This window comes from Panonychus citri, unplaced genomic scaffold (assembly GCF_014898815.1).
Source record: "Panonychus citri isolate SS breed McGregor unplaced genomic scaffold, ASM1489881v1 Contig00143, whole genome shotgun sequence".
Lineage (NCBI taxonomy): Eukaryota > Metazoa > Arthropoda > Arachnida > Trombidiformes > Tetranychidae > Panonychus > Panonychus citri.
This window is the reverse complement of record NW_026515548.1, coordinates 1,624,129-1,641,577: the sequence shown is the minus strand read 5'-3', so window position 1 is coordinate 1,641,577 and position 17,449 is coordinate 1,624,129. Positions and strand designations below refer to the sequence as shown.

General features: G+C 32.8%; 4 protein-coding genes across 4 annotated transcripts; 2 read left to right on the top strand and 2 right to left on the bottom strand.

Annotated features, from left to right (window-relative positions):
* Positions 1–9,778: 9,778 nt before the first annotated feature.
* On the bottom strand, positions 9,779–12,621 carry LOC128396207 (major facilitator superfamily domain-containing protein 4A-like). Its single transcript, XM_053356760.1, has 4 exons — positions 11,212–12,621; positions 10,985–11,143; positions 10,454–10,888; positions 9,779–10,373 (listed from the first exon to the last, which is right to left on the bottom strand). Exons 1-4 carry the CDS (start codon positions 11,417–11,419, stop codon positions 9,838–9,840), a joined length of 1,338 nt encoding a protein of 445 aa, XP_053212735.1. The 5' UTR covers positions 11,420–12,621; the 3' UTR covers positions 9,779–9,837.
* Positions 12,331–13,049, top strand: LOC128396262 (echinoderm microtubule-associated protein-like 2). The gene is made up of 4 exons (XM_053356818.1): positions 12,331–12,348; positions 12,416–12,509; positions 12,615–12,847; positions 12,911–13,049. Exons 1-4 carry the CDS (start codon positions 12,331–12,333, stop codon positions 13,040–13,042), a joined length of 477 nt encoding a protein of 158 aa, XP_053212793.1. The 3' UTR covers positions 13,043–13,049.
* Positions 13,050–14,080: 1,031 nt separating this feature from the next.
* Positions 14,081–16,592, top strand: LOC128396206 (DNA topoisomerase 2-binding protein 1-A-like). Its single transcript, XM_053356759.1, has 2 exons — positions 14,081–15,290; positions 15,369–16,592. Exons 1-2 carry the CDS (start codon positions 14,625–14,627, stop codon positions 16,449–16,451), a joined length of 1,749 nt encoding a protein of 582 aa, XP_053212734.1. The 5' UTR covers positions 14,081–14,624; the 3' UTR covers positions 16,452–16,592.
* Positions 16,520–17,424, bottom strand: LOC128396211 (CDGSH iron-sulfur domain-containing protein 3, mitochondrial-like). Its single transcript, XM_053356763.1, has 2 exons — positions 17,040–17,424; positions 16,520–16,936 (listed from the first exon to the last, which is right to left on the bottom strand). The coding sequence occupies exons 1-2, from the start codon at positions 17,319–17,321 to the stop codon at positions 16,751–16,753; spliced, it is 468 nt and encodes a 155-aa protein (XP_053212738.1). The 5' UTR covers positions 17,322–17,424; the 3' UTR covers positions 16,520–16,750.
* Between the last annotated feature and the right edge of the window lie 25 nt (positions 17,425–17,449).

Genomic DNA, 17,449 nt, shown 5'->3' with positions numbered 1-17,449 from the left:
AGTCTATAAGCGCAACCGGTACTTCACAAAACTTACAACAAAATTTTGACGGGTCCTTGGGTGTAACTTGGTTTGGTTTACTAGAACCAAATTCTATCACGATCTGATGCATTCAGCCATAAGGAGCTGCGGCTAATTTTCTGTAATCAACTGATTACAATTCCGAATTTAAATGAACTATTTTCATCTCAACAAACTCACACACTTTACCTTTACTTACCTTTAATCTTCATTTTCCGAGTTCTCAAAACTTTCGCGAATTTCTAAATACCATCCAAGACTCCTCGAATAACGTCAAACCAAGTTCGGGTACGGCAAGTTCGGTGTTCAGGTTACATGTCTTTTTGAATATAATTTGAAATCAGTCCGAGGTGAACCAATATCCGCATATCTCAATATAACCAAACGCAAATATTATTATTTACATGCAAAAATCACAAGGCTATCTATTGCTAATAGCAAAAAGTTACTCTTCTTCTTTTAGATAAAGATTAAGAAACATGATCTTTGAATGGACTGATCCCGGACTTATGCGCTTAGATCTCTTTATGGACTTTTACAACGAGCTGACTCCTTTGCTTATTGACTGCTGTTGGTCAGAACTCGCTCTAATCTTTTCACCAAAATATTTAAAAGAAATACCAATGGTCTTTACATGTCATGCTACCAAAATTCAGAGTTGGCAAAAAGTGGTCAAGTTAGTCTCGCCGCACAGGCGTTACACTCAAATTGTACACCCAGACTGTTTTTTTGTGTAACGAGACACGAACAGGTGGTGGGTTATCATTCGATAAACACACGACTTAAGGCAAGTCAATCTATTCAAAAAGATTTAATAGATGTTTTTAAAATGCTACGCCCTTTTTGTGTGGAAGAAAGTTTGATAATATCTGGATTTAGCTGTTTGATTGAGATTTGGTTAAGGGAAAAACACAAGAAAATTTATCAATTGGTCAACGACATTGGTCACGATAATTATGTATTTAACCAAAAAATGTCAAAGAAGGTATTTTTTCAAATGAATGTCTTTTTGAATATAATTTGAAATTAGTCCGAGGTGAACCAATACCCGCATATCTCAATATAATTGAACGCAAATATTATTATTTACATCATGAAGAGATTAATCACTTTCCACTTACAAATGCGCTTATCAACGTTAATATAAACAAAAGAACTGATACAAAAAGTTACCAAGGATGAAAGAAATAATCGAAGAAAATCGTAAACTAATGTAATATTGATCACAAAGGCCAAGATAACGTTAATTCAAAATAGAATAAGGATGGAAATGATAGATTTCATACACTTATTATTAGAGGTGGAAATCATGGATGTACAGCGCGTTTTTTATCCACTACGGCTATTACACTAAATACTCCAGAGCTAAAAGTCATATGAATGTCAGACTTGACCAGAGAACTGTTGAGTTGTAGTGCTCAAACCTACGATTTTCAAGGTCGTTTAACGGAGGTAGCGTTCGAAGGTCATTTTAAGGTATTCGTGTGAAAGAACACAAAAAGTCACACGCACGTCTTTGGTTTGATGAACCTAACCCAACCTAACCTAAAATAACATAACTGGTAACTTTCACTTGTGCATCATTGATAAAACTTTATCGCATAATGTATGTCTAATGTATCATGTCGATCTCTTCATCCAAAATTTCAATTCCTTTACAAGGACTGTTTATGGGGCAGCGTGAGTACCATTCTTTAACTTGTTCCTGCGTTTCCAATTCTTTATAAGTATCTATTTGTTCTAAATTTGTTAATCTTGAAGGTGATGCATCGGTTCTCCCATAATTGATACAGTAACGGATTTCTCCGTCTTTTTCATGCAATAACCTTCAACATGGACCTAGTATGTTAGTAACTTTCTGAGAACTACATCATTTTGTGGTTGTATGGGCTCTGTAGCAGTCTGTCGTGAGCTGTGAGCTGGTTCAATGCTGGTGGTTGGTCTAGCTAAAACCATAGCATCAGCTTCTCTTATAGTAGTTATCATTTCTTCCGTCATGAGACGCTCTTGACATCTGGCTGAATAAATATTGGTGTAGACAAGAGGAGGTCGTCCTTTGCCAGGTCTTTTTTTGTTTTACACAACGATATTACTTAGATTCTGCTTCATTTCATTTGGTTCAGTAAAGTTTGGTTCGCCATCACTTGTGTAGGTGATGTATTCATCATTTTTGCAAATAATCTTAGCTAAAGTAAATTTTGCTGGGAATGCTGTCTTGCCTGAAACCCTGATGAATTCTTTTCTAGAGAATTTCGAACATAGCATGCGTTTCTAATGTTCGTTTCTCCAGTTCGAGTTCCAAATACATGTTTTTTAACCCACAAGAGATCAGTGTCCTTTTATCTACAATAGACACATGCATACTTGTATGAGTCGGTCAGTATCCTTTCTTGAGCCTCGTTTCCAAGTTTTGGCTGGACTTCGGATTAGGTCCGCACGTTTAGAGACCTGAAATTTTTTGTACATATAGCTCATGTCAAACTACATATTATGTGCAAGTGTGGAATTGAGGAAAGATCTAGTTTCATGAGATACAGGGCTTCAAAGCTGGATTTTGCCATAGAGCTCTATGGGTAAAAATGAAGTTTTCCTGTATGCATACTAATGCTTTTTACCAAGCCGCTATCGGCCACGCCCACTCGAGTGGGAGGGGTCAAAAAATTTTCGCAGCGCCGTTTAAGTGCAGAGGTGTCTAAGTAGTAACATAAAGTAATTAACATAATATTGAGATTGAACATCACCAGAGCTTTGTTTGCATTACCCAGCCAGTACCACGAGGAGGTAGAGCTGAATTTTACTGGCCAAACAGATGTTGTTTACCGGGTGCCTGGAAGCCTGGGGCCCAAGAACGGTAAGTGGGCCAAGGTTTTGTTCTCCGAGTCCTGCCAACTCGGACGCTGGAATGATAATGACAAATTATTGCTTATAACCGCAACATTATCATTCCAGCGCCCTCATACGGCGTATATGTTCATTACGCCTATATAATTGGATAGGTTCTAGCATAGCAAAAATACACAGAAAAATAATGCATCTAGATTTCAAAATGTCCTCTAAATGACCTTGACTTGATATTGAATTTAATACTTCTATATGCAGTGGTTCATTAATTATAGTAAAAGATGAATTAAGTCTCATAAAGAACACACTATAAGTACTCACCCGTGGTAGCTAGACTCTTAACTTTTTTCATGATAATACTTCATACCATAAGGTATAACACATACAAAAATCAAGAGGTAAAAAGCATCAGTATGCATAGAGCTCTATGGCAAAATCCAACTTTGAAGCCCTGTATCTCAGGAACTAGATCTTTCCTCAATTCCACACTTGCACATAATATGTAGTTTGACATGAGCTATATGTACAAAAAATTTCAGGTCTCTAAACGTGCGGACCTAATCCGAAGTCTTAGCAAATGAATCAGTATCTGAGTAAACCAGAGTTACATTGTCTTTATAAAAATCATGAGAAATTTCATTTTTCCAGTACAGTTAACTTACAATTAGATCCCCAAACACTAGAAAGAATAAAACTTAAATGAGAAAAAAACATTCAAGATCCTGGATTTTATATCATCCTTGACCGTTAAATTAAATTTTGAATTTCAACCACTCACCGTGCATCATTTAATTTAAGGCGTAGCTTAACCTCTTCAAGTTTTTCCTTGGCTGATTTATGTTTTTTATGATTGACAATGATATCTGCCCTGAAATATCCTCGCACTGAGTGATAATATTGAGTGACCTCTTCTACATTACTATTCCAGGTCATAAAACAAAAAGAAATTTGTTTATCAGTAAATAATCCTTCACACTTACTGATGTTGAAAAAAGCGATTTCAAGAGAGAAGGCATATTTGACAAATTGTTGATTCATTTCTTTGGAATAGCAATAAAATCTTGTGGATGGAATAAGATTATTCGTTCAAAAAATGACGAATTTTCGGTTCAATGTGCCATCCGCGATTCTTCAGATCCCCACGTTTAATTCGTTCCACACATCCTGGTTTTCGAGGTTGAATATCATCATCAATGTCAACATCAACAACATGTAGCAAAATATTACGTAGGTTTGAGAAGCATAAACCGCAGTACACACACATCCATTGATAGCGCCAGTCACGATTACCTGAATGCTCATGAACTGAATAAAATATTTAAAAAAAGTTCAACGTAAACGATTTAACTCACCGTAGGGCGAGAAAATGACTCGCATTTTCGGTCAAAATTTTGGTGGACAGGCACAATTAATTAGTGGAAAAAGATCAAATTCTTTAATTCCACAACACGGATTATCAAACCGAAAAATATCATGAGGATGACGATTTTTTCCCTCTTCTTGCAAACTTTCTTTCACGCATAAGAGATAAACCTCGTTGGTAAAAGACATTATTGTTAATGAAAAATCTAAGAAGAAGCAAGAATATATAATGGGTTTTTGCGCACGAAACAGAATTTAAATTGACAATTATTTTTATTTGAATTGATTGAATTTTTTACAAAATAAAGAAAACGCTCTCTGATTTGAATGTAAAGAGCGTTTTTCATATTAATTAGTACAACATTTTCTGTCTCGGTTTTTGCATTGTTTTTAAACTCTGTCTCAATCATTCGCTTCTGGACGTAAATTGAGGCGAATCCTTTCATGAAATCCTTAGTCCATTCTTCATTCATTTGTACCGACGCGTACCTTATACCATTTAATATTACCCAAAATTTTTCGTCTGTCAATTGTCGTTCTGCTAGTGATGACTAAAAGAAAAAGTAATGAAAACAAAAGATTCAGATAAAAATCATAAATTGCAACTTACCATGATGAATACAATTGATGTTAGTAAAAAGGTAAATGATAGATTATTATAAATATTTTGTTCTTTTATACTTGAATCAACGCGAAGAAAAAGGTTTAGCTAATGTGAACCGATTGAAAACGAGGAAGGTAAGATTTCTTTGAGCAATTTCATTAAATGAAAAACAAAAACAAAAACCAAAACCAAAACAAGATTAAAAATACAAGAAAAAAAACTAAAAGTTAAAAATAAAAAGCAGGTGAAAACAAAATTATAAAATAATACAACAAAAAATAATAATAAAAAATGAAAAACAAAAATAAAATAAAATAATGAAATAATAAAATAATGAAATAATAAAATGCTGAAAATTTAGTGTGGAGGATGATTAAATCATTGAATTGTAAATCAGGGAACGTGAATGGTCCCAGACTGGCGGTTGGCATAAAATTGAAGTTATATCGTCGATAACCATAATAGAGAGCTGCTTCCAAACTTCTCACTTGGGCCATTAACCACATGTTGTTCCATGTGGGGTTTCCATTGGTTTGTACTTCTTTTTCAGCATTTCGTATAAATTTCGACATATAGTAGTCTAAAAAATCAGATCCAGCTTTTGTTTGCCAGTCATCCACCATACTGTTTAACATGAAAACCAGCTCCAGAATAGCTTGTCATCAAGCCGTTATTCCTTGGTCAAATCCGGAATTTCCTATGATGAAAAAAAGAAAAAAGATGCAAAATTAATAGTAAAATTGAAATTGATGATTCGATACTTACGCTATTGGAAAGGCCACGCGTTGGTGGAAAGAACATAATCTCCATTTCACAGATCATGATGGATGAAACTTTCTGATATGATTTTTATTGTTTGCTAATTCTTCTTTTATATGATTTTTTTATTGAAGGTACGTGATGAGAATCAAAATGATGATTTATGGAAAAGTTTCAATAATTTCGTAAATGTATCTTATTGATAAATTTGTTAGTAATGTAAGCTTAGAAAAGTTACATTGAATCAAATTTTAAACCGGGCGAGATTAAACAGATTCTAATGATAAATAAGTTTAACGAATCTGAATTAAGATTATTATCTACCGAAAAGATTTGAACTGAATTGAATTTAATACCTTGAGGGTAAATGATAGTAAAGTTAAGTTCCGAGAGAGATTTAAGTTTGATAAAAAAGTTACATTGAAACAACTTCAAGTGAAGGTAAAAGCAAAGTTGATGCATATGCTTAGTTTTAAGTCGAAATCTGTGATCGTAATAAGCAATTATTTGACGATGAACTTGCTGGTTGGCCTTTTCATGATAATTGATTGTTATCAGGACGCTATTGATCATTTCTAGACTATTCACAATTCACTTCACTCTAAGCTTTGAGTAAAATTAAATTTGAATAAATTTACACTTAAGTTAACATTGGTGTGAGAGAGACAATGAACTTTCTGGTGCAAATTTTGATGATGATTAATTGTTGACTAAGGTCTATGCTTTATCTCTGAACTATTTACAAATCAATGAACCCGTAGCTTTGCAAACTTTGCAAGTATCGATTATGATTTTAATGAAAATAGTATTTTCTTCTAAAAATCTTACAAAAAGTTTACAATTTATTTTGTAGAATTTTTTATTTGTTCATCGGTTCTTTCCTCAAAGTGGTACAAATCCATCTTCTTCTGATGCTCTTCAGGAATGGTGAAATCGTCATTTGCAGGTTCATAGTCATCATCATAGCATATTAAGCTAGCCCATGGAAATTTATTAGGTGCAACTGTTTTCCAGCGGTTGGTACACCTCTTTGTCGGTATATTCTCTTCTGTTCGTCTCACGTGACAAGGGACATACCAATATCTCGGCGTTTTATCATTTTTGGTTATTTCTTTTTTACCAAAAAGATGACGTTTCAAATCAGGTAATTCTGACATGGTTACATCACAATAATTACATGAATATTTAAAAGCATCTTCTTTCAACACAAGTTTTTGTCGTTTAACCTCTTCATCATAATCCATTGGGACACTCTTTTTATCAGCAAATTTTTTGAATGTTTCATATGATATTTCTTTTTTCGGGTCTAGATCATCTGGGTCGATTAAATCTGAAATCTTTCTGATCTCATGATATGTCTGCCATGTTAATAACTCATTCTCTGGAGTCAATGTCCACATTTTTGTTTAACAAAGGGCTCAAAAGACCTGGGGCAGCTCGAGCTTTCTGAATAATTTTGTTAAAAAAGCGGATTTATTTGTTGTTAAATCTTCATTGTTATGAGATGCAGGTGACCATGTTTTTTCATAAGTCGGTGAATTGATCGCAGATGTTTATTGCTCGGTTCTTTCAGAGGTGATCGCATTTACCGTGAATGAAGGTTGTCGCACATCATTTTCATTGTGATATTCATTAACTCCATCAGAATTAACTCCATCCGAATTACCTTCGTTACCATTACCTTCATTAACCTCATCATTACCTCCATCATCATTATCATTAGCACCATCTAGTGATGAATAAATAAGAAAAAAAATTATTTTTGACTCAAGTGAGATTCGAACTCAAGTAAACTTGTTAAGCAAGTGATCTAACCACTGAGCTAACTATTTGGAGTTTGAAAAAAATGTAATGTCTATCCTGTTGTTGAGATAAAAAAATGACGTTTGGGGTTTTTTATACAGGGCTATTCAGCTATTTTTACCGATGTTTTTTGCGATTTTCTCAGGAAATAAGAGTCGAAGAGACACGAGATTTGAGTGGTATGAGTTTGAACGATACTCAATTGTCATATCAAAAGATCGAGGTCATTCAGGTCATCGGTAAAATAACACGTTTCAAGGTCATCTGAAGGTAACTCAACAAAAAAAAATATGCAGAGTTAATACTGACAAGTTTTGAGGTTTCTATGAGCTTTGCTTAGCACGTTAGGATAAATTTATTGAATAGAAGATTTTCAACAGTTATTAAATTAAACTGTAATATCTCAAGGTCTGTGACAACAGCGATGTCTAAATTCAATTTTCAGAATTAAAAAATCTGGAGAATAACTGTATCACCTTCAGATGACCTTGAAACGTGTTATTTTACCGATGACCTGAATGACCTTGATCTTTTGATATGACAATTGAGTATCGTTCAAACTCATATCACTCAAGTCTGCGTCTCTCTGACTCTTAGTTGCTGAGAAAATCGCAAAAAAACATCGGTAAAAATAGCTGAATAGCCCTGTATATATGAGGGTCGCCTCACTTCTATCCTCTTAAATAATAACAATGAAAATCACATGAATAATAAAAATAACAAAAGAAAAATGATTTACTTTGATCAATGACTAGGCTTTGTTCTCCTGATCTTCAGTTGAATTCGTTCCGCTTGCTTCCATAGCACAGCCATCACACATGCTGAATAATTATCAAGAATAAAATCAATTAAATAATGAAAAAGCATAACTGATAAATCACTTACCGAAGGTGAGTAGTAATAAAAAAGGAACCTTTTGTTAAAACATAATAGACTAATTGATTTAGTTGTCGACAAAGATTACTTTTCCAAGAAGATTATGAAAATAGAGTGAACTATACAAATTTTTGTTTACAAATGAAACAAGTTTGGCGAGTAACAAAGTTTCAGTAACTTGAAGACAAAATGCGCACTTCTTTTAAATTCAGATAATTAAACTCTTGCTTATTAAAAACGCATCCCTGTTTATTATTAGTATTTTCCCCACTTCCGCTTCTGGCTGAGCCAGAAGATTGGACTAGTTGATGACAATTAATGGATTCACATGAACCCAAGTTCTAATAGAGAGAGAGAGAGAGACGATGTATTGATGTTGGTAAACTGAATCAGCTTCAAAATGGGTGGTGAAAAAGTTCCGATGAATCCAAGTTCCAATCGAGAGAGAGATGTACAATTAATTGAACAAAAAGTTTAAAACTTAAGCACTATTGAACGATATGATCTTTTTCTAATTCACTTAACGAATGATATTTTTCTTCATCGTCCTCTCGCTTTTTATACTCTTTTCACATAAGTCTTCTGATCAAATTCATAACAACAGTTGAACTTCTATTTATTCAATTATTATTTTTTAATTTTTATCTTGTTTAAATTACATGTTTTTCTCGGTACCTTTTACGGTATAAAGTGCCTCTTGGTAAACCAGTTTCTATTTGTTCTGAACCTCATTAAATAACTGTTATTTTTCCTTTTTTCTAAAAAGCAATTAAAAACTAATTAGTGCACCATTTGATTAAATACTTAATGCAGATGCAAAATAGGCACACAAACACTGAAACTAATTTGCATTAGAGGCGTACGCTTCCCTACTACTTATATACAGGGCGTAACAACCAAATATCCGGACTTTTGACGCTTTACCATTTCTAGGCTATTTATTATGTCAGATTTTTTTTCGCAATTCGACAGAGAAAATGTGAAAGTTTTGTTGTGTTCTGATTCAGAACTTTTCTATAAAGCTATTACCGAGCAGTGGCCTCAAAGTCGGAAAAGTGGTACGTTTGAATGAAAAACTTTTTTCGAGAAATTTTTTGCGGCCATTTGATAGTTCTAAAATTATCGAACAAACCGAGCTAATCATCTTTTTGATCTGACTTTTCGTTCAGGAGTAATTGGCATTCAAAGGTACGTACTTATACCGTTGAAATTCACATGAAATTTTGGCCTTTTTTGATTGTCTTGAAATTGAGTCCTAGTAAATTCCTGATGCCGAAATTAGTATTTTAGACAAAAAATTTCATTTCAATGTATTGTAATAGTTTATTGATAATTAATAGTAGTATAGTTTTATTAATTGATAATATAGTTTATGATTGTTCCAGTTAAATGATCACTTGATGTTCATAGCTGTTTAATGATAAATGGTGTCCAGTTAATTGTGTTTGTTTAAATTATAGGATCACCTGAGACAAAACATTTAATACATTTAATATTATGATAATTGTTTGATCACTTTCTCTTTGGTTACCCTTTGATTTTTTGGTCTTTGATTAGGATAAAATTAGATATTAAAACTTTTTCATTTCGTTGGTTTCCTTAGGTTTGGGCTTACCAATCACTTTTTTACAATAATAAGGAAGAGCTAAACTAATTATCACATAAAGAATGGACATTGCCCCAAGATAATAAGTAAAAATTATCGGTTTAGTTTCAATGAATTTTGATAAAATTGTAGTGTGAATGGTTTCACCAATAACACCATTGACAAAGATATAAGAAGTCATTGCGTTTGTGATTGGAAAGTATTTCCCCAATGATCCATAAGAGATTGAGAATACTGGTGAATAGCCAATTCCAAGTAAAACAAATGCAATCCAAGTGAATGTTGATTGAGATGCCGCTTTTGGTACTAGAACAAAGGTACCAGCGAGTATTATGAAAAGATTCATCACAAAGAGACGACCTTCCTTGATAAATAAGGTCATTGGAATAAAAATTAATCGATAAAATGAAAACATGGACCAAAATACTGTCGCTATTAAAACCGCCGTCTTTTTGTCCATCTTTATATCAGCTTTAACCGCGAATGCAGTACACAAATTACCTATTAGTTTATGATGAATAAAAATAGAGTAAAGATTAATAGACCAATAGCATATTTGAAGTGATTATCAGAATACTTGCCCACTACAGTTTCAGTTCCAAATGCGAAATTAGCGAGAATTCCGGTCATTATAACTGCACAGAGCTTCTTGGTTGTGCTTGCATTGGATTGGATTTCTTCAGCTTTTGGTTCAGCTGAGTTTTCACTGTTTGTCTTTCGATCATGTAAGTAACAGAAAAAGAATGGAATTGAAACGATAAACAGCATTCCACCAACAATCATGAATGAATATTGAACTTTTACATCTTCAGGTGTATATTGATTAGTTTGGGTTGAATTGACGCTGGTACCATTTGCTAGAATTACATTTGTATCATCTGATTCTGTGTTAGGTAATAGAAAAGGTCGAGTAAAAATCGGTGTAATCAAAGCACCAACACCGAAACACATATGAAGAACCTGAAGCCAATTGACTCCATGTTTACCCCAAATCCTTAAGATGATCACATTACAGTCTAGAGAAAAAAATGTAGAAAAAATTAAATATGATTAAATATGATCCTTATCGATGATATATTGAGATTTAAAATTTAAGAAAAAATTGTGCATACAGATATCCAAAACCCCTTGGGCAAATCCAGAAATGATAATACTTGCAAATATCAATTCGATGATATTGAACCATGGAGCAAGAATTAGGAAAAGACCAGCAATAAAATTAGATATTGAAAGGATTAGATAATCGTCTATACGTTTCTCATAGAGACCACCTATGGATTATCAGTAATTAGATTAGTGTTTCAATCAATCAGTTGATAACAAGATAAAAATTACTTACAAGATGAAGCTCCAAGTACATAGCCGATTGCACGAGCTGGAATAAGTTTCGAGACTGTTGAAAATGAGGTTTGAACTTTAATCTGAAGATCGAGTAATGAACTGCCTATCAAAGTGTTGACCCCTCCATGACCAGAGAAGGTCAAATAAGTTAATAAAGTTTTAAAGATTTTATATTTATTTGTCTTAACGAATTTAATCAATTCCATTTTTAATTACGTATTGTTAACAATAAGATATCCAATTGAGTGTTTTAAAATTAAATATTCACAAAATGTTGACAAGATCACAGTTGAACACTTTGAGCTCAACAAGTTTCAGTGAAAAAACAATGAGATTTAATTACAATTAATACGGAAAAGATTATAATTTCAATCACAATTGTGAATGTTGATCATGTTAAATGATGATTATATTGGTTAAGGTGAAACTTTAAATCAAAAGGATTTTCAATGAGCATCTTCATTAAAATGATGATCATGATTAGATTTGAATCTCTCGGCAGTGGCCTCAGAATATCATTTGTTAATCACTGAAAGGATAAAATGAGACAAACACAAGTAATTACAAATGATTGATGATAATCAACTGGTATTTCTCATTTCGTATGTAAACAATTAAGATAAATAAGTTAAGATGATGTGTTACAAGCTTAATTGATGCAATTACCGAAACAATAAAGTATTAAAAGTTACTTGTTAATCATTTCAAGAGGTAGACTAAAACGTTCAAATGATTAGATATTAATCAACAATTTAATGGCGATTAAGGGTTACGTGTCTTAGTCAAAATGTAATTACGTATACAATGTATTAAATGTAAGATTATTATCATGTAAGATCGTGTTTGTTAGTTTACCGGAGATTGACAACAAATAAATTGAGTTCATTATAATGATAAGAAATTTTCAATGTCATAATCTGAAACAATCAATTAGTTTTGATTGTCATTTTCCGTGTGGTTGTAAATCTTCTGGGTCTTATGTGGTCATTTCTTTGAATGTCACAATTGAAACTCTAGTTGATTGTTTTCATTTGGATATAATAAATAACAAATAAGACTTTAATCAACTTTCCCTCAGGTCAAACTAATCAATTTATATTCAAAGGTACTAACAGATATGGTTGATCTGAAAGCAGTAAAAAGAATTGGGCTAGATTTGAGTTCTCTTGTCAAATGTTCATTGTTTGTTTGTCTGTTTCAAGGGTCCACATCCAATTCTGAGTCTTCAATGGTCAACTGACAATTGTTTCCTTCTAACTTCAGTAAATGATAACAATTATCAAGAGTTGATAATTTGTAAGTGGATTAGTTTGTTTTCAATTCCATTGAGCTTTTAAAAACAAATATTGATTGGATTGGTGATTTTAAATTTGTTCTTTGATACTTTTTTACTCTGTTTAGGGGATCTTCCAAATTTTAGATATCTAACTGGAATATCTTCATCATCTGAAAATCTTAAATGGCATGAGGCAACTTGTTCCGGAGGTGAAGATGTAAGAGGTATTTGGGATAATCACAATATCAACGAAGTGATCAATGTTTGTTGTCATTGTTCACCCAATGGAAAGTATCTGGTCACTGGCGATGAAGATGGTCACATTCGTCTATTTTCATATCCATGTTCTGATCCAATGGTGAGTGAATTCAATAACAAATGTTCATGATAAATTGTTTCCTTTTTCTTCCGAAATCAACAGGCTGCTTTTTACATGAGAAAACAAGGATCAACTGGAGTGGTGGAAGCTCGTTTTCTTTCAGATAATTCATCTCTGGTAACAGCTAATTTTGATGGAACACTTTTCCTTTGGAACCTTTATGATGTCCTTTGAATTTAATCCCCATTTCCATGAAATCTCTACAAATTTTTGTGAAATGGCAACGATCATACCAGTATCCTGTCCTCTGGTAGAATTCATTTGGATATACCAATTACAATGGAATCGAATTATAATCAAATAATGCGAATTAAATTACACTCTTAGAAAATGGAGTGTTGAATATTCAATTCTAATCTGGTTTTCCATTTAGAAACATCCAACGATTCTGATTAAATTCAAAGATCATGAGATTATTGGGACTGTCCTAATTATCTGGTGACAAGAGGAAAATAGCTAATTGATCAAAACTGTAACAAAATAATGTGAAAAAAAAAATCATAATGGATAGAAATTTTCGCATACAAGATAAAAAATTACCATTTCTGCATCAGGTTGATTATTTTCAATTGTTAATTCTTTCTTGTTGTTGAAGAAACTGGACAATTAACAGAAAACAAGCAAGTTGCGGGTCATATTTCAAAAAGATGTTGGAAAAATACCTATAAGGTTAAACGATCATCCAACAGCAAATAAACAAAGTGATCCGATGAAACCATTACTAATAATAGAAGACGTTAAAGGCCAATCAATGAGTTAATTGTTGACCATAAGATAAAGTAACAACTTACTGTTGAGACGATTGTGGAGACAAAGAGCAAAAAATATTAGCAGTTAATCATCAGGGATAATAAACGTTGGTTAAATCAGAAGAAGAGAAACAAACAATTAAAATCCCAAGACGATAGTTCGTGTGTTACAATTAGAAGATGGAATTAGAAAGAGTTCATCAGAAGAAGAGAGACGGAAAAGTTGAACACACTAATTAACAGAAATCGTAAATAAAAGATGAGACAATCAATAAGAAAAGTTTAAATATTTTCTTAAACAATTAAGGTTTAGAAAAATTTAAATGGAAGAAAAAAATTCGAATTCCAATTGGTTGTTAATCTTATCGATAGATGGAGTTACTTTTTTCTCTTTCTTCGCTTAACATTTTCAACCAATCAAAAGGAAGAATAAAAAAACTTGAAACTCTTTGGGAAGAAAACAAATTCATTGTTATTGTTTTAATCTTTTTTTTGATTACGATTTTTTAATCACTGAGATAATTTTAATTCTATCAATTTTTAACCTTTTCAATTCTTAATTCACCGAACAACCTGTTAATCTAAACCAATTCAGCTAATTTTGCTCTTCAAATAGCTTAATTAGCTATCCTTTCGTATTATATGTGCATCAACTTTGAAAGTCATTTTTTTAAATTTGTTTGTTGATTTTTTCTCTCTTTAATTTTACTAATAATCCTTTGGTTTGTGTATGATAATTGATTGTTTTAATTGTATAATTGGATTGCTCAACAAGTTGGTTGTTTAACAACGTTTGATTTGTTTCTCTCTTTAGCCGATTATCTTAACTAAAAGCTGAAGTTGAGTCGGCGGATTCTCATAGTGTCCTTTGTGTTTGTGTCTCTTTTTGCTTGCCTTTAAATAACGTCCATTTGTTGGTCTGTGCTTGTTGACACTTTCTCGCTCGATTAGTTGACTTATTCTTGTGTTCTTTTTACTTTTGTATATATACAAATCTGTTGAGTAAAATGGAGACAAATCTGTCACAGCCCATTTATTTCCTTCAAACCGCAAAGGTTTCTGATAATATGAAACAAGCATTTACCTCTTTAAATCGGGAATTTTTGAAACCAACTTGGATTAGTTTTGAAAATGTGGAAAGATTGGCCGATCAATCTCCAGGATCGGTATTGGTTATTGACGCGATCGACTCAAGAGAAGCGAAAAAGATCCGATCTATGTGTTCCCAGAAATTCAAAGAAAATCGTGATGTTAGCCCTAAATACATCGCCTTAAGAGTCTTTACCGCTTTCGCACTTCTTTCAATTAACCCAAGGGAAATTAAACATCTACCACTATCAAAGTATCCAATTACCAGTATTTGCATGAAGAATTGTCATGTTACCGTTTCTGGTTTTGGACTTAGGAGAGGTAAACAAATCTCCAAGAGGCTGTTCAGCATGGGGGCTCCAGTGAAACGTGGCCTACATGAACGGACTCGTTTTGTTATTGCCGATAATTGGACCACTGCTAAAGTTACTCATTTACGACGCTTTTGTGATGCCCCCTGTATAATTAAACCTGAATGGGTTGAAAGGTGCTGGGAAATGAGGGAAAATCTTAAAGATGCCAAAGAGATAGTTGATCAATATAAACTCCCGATTTTCGCTGGGATGCATTTCTGTCTTTCTGGGGTAAGTTTTACATCTTAATTTTCTCCAACTTTATTCTAATATTTTAATATTTTCTTATTTTTTTTTTGCTTTCTTCAGTTTGACACCAATACGAGGACTAAAATGGTTAGAACCATAAAAGAAAATGGTGGTACCTATTGTAAAGGTTTACAGTTACCAAAGTACAAATTTCCAGGAGAAACTCAAGTTCATTCACGAAGTGAATTGGGAGCATCTACTTCTCCTTACACTACTCATTTAATTGTTTCTGAAAAAAAAGGTCCCAAGTATGAGGCAGCCATGAAGCTTGATGATCCACAGCATCAAATATACATTGTGAATTTGGATTGGTTGATTGTTTCCAGAGATTATCATTTTCCCCAACCCGAAAACGATCCTCGATTCTGTGCCCGTGATAAAGAAGCCATTTTGGAAATAAAGAAAGCAGAGTTTGAACGAAATTTCAAAGCAGTATTAGAACTAACTCAAAGACCAAATGGTAGTATGCACCGAAATTCAGTCGAGAATTCTCAAGAAATCCAAAAAACACAAACATCTTTGGATCCAAATGTTGAATTACAACAATTACTCAATTCATCGCCTATTTTGGACGCTGAACGCGACAAAATCTTTAAAGATCTTAGCTTTTTCATCTGTGGCTTTGCTCCTGCCGATCAGGCAAATATCAAGAAATACATTTCTCGTTGTGGTGGAACTGTTTATACCGATCTTGTCGCTACAGTTACTCATGTTATCTGCGGACATCAAATGGCCAGTAAAGACGCTTTGTCCATAAGAAGGCACCATGACAAAGTTCGTCCCATTTGTAAAGTTAACCTTGAATGGTTATTAAACTGTGTTCGAGGTAACGTTCTCCTACCTGAAGCGATTGATGCACCAATTGAAAAGTTTCTCAATCGAATCCAATCAACCCAAGACTTGGATCAAGATGAGCGGATGGAAATATTTAGAGCTCGAGCGGAAACAAAAGCCACTGACATGGACAATAAATTAAAAGAACTCGAGGCAATCGAAGGATCAAATGGAAATCGTCCTAATGGTAAAAGGAGATTAAGAATTGGCGGTGGCAATTCACCAATCAAAATAACCAAAATCACTAATCACAATGAAACAATTGATTCCACTCCTTGTCCTATTCTTTATCGATATGAAGACCTTTGATAATTTCATAAATGACTTTTTCTTATTCTTTCTCTTTCTTTTTTCTCAAAACAATTTGTACCTGTTAATTGCCTTATTATGAATCACCTTGTTAACAATTTATTTGATTCAGTTATTAAAATTTTTCTCTGACTCACAAAATTATACATGTGAATAATTTTTTCTTTGTAACTTTTTTACAATCGACATTTGTAAGCTAAATAATAGCTAAATTTACTATGATTAAACAATATACTATTGTAATTATTATTATATTTTTGATGAAATAAATTTTCTTTTTTCTTTATCAAAACATGAATTCAATGTCTAATTGTTGGTTTTACATCATCAATTTTCAGCTCCCGGTGAGTCCCATCACAAAATGGCCGATGGTTTGTTTGTTTACAATTACAGAACCAATAATCTTTTGTCTCATTGCATTCAAATGGAATCGGTTTCAACTTGATATCATAATGTTCTACCCTGTGGGTTCCATCACAAAATGGCTGTTGAAGAAAAGATTTAAGATAAGATTGAGAAGAAAAAATAGAATATCAATAATTTTTTCGTAACAAATTAATTTCCAAAGGTTTTAAATCGGATAAATACCTGATTCCTTGAGTAACCACATGAACACCAAAGGTAAATTTTACCCGAATTACATTTCACTTTAATTGGCTTAAGAGAATATACTTTACCCTTATCTTTTTGATGATATTCCCAGAATTTGTCTTTGGCTTCTTTTAAATTCAATTTCTCTTGAATATCTTGTTCACTTGGTTCATTTAGATCATTAAAATCTTTTGGTGATTTAGATGAAGATGAATATCTGAGAGGACATAATGTGACACTATTCAGACTAATTTTATGAATAATTCGTCGAGTGACCATATTAACATGAAGAGAAAGAAAAAAACCAAAATTCTTAAACAATTAGTTAATTAAAAATTAGAAGAACAACAAAGAGATCATTTCATTTGAAGAATAGAAAAAAAATCAGCTGATTAACTCATGTGATT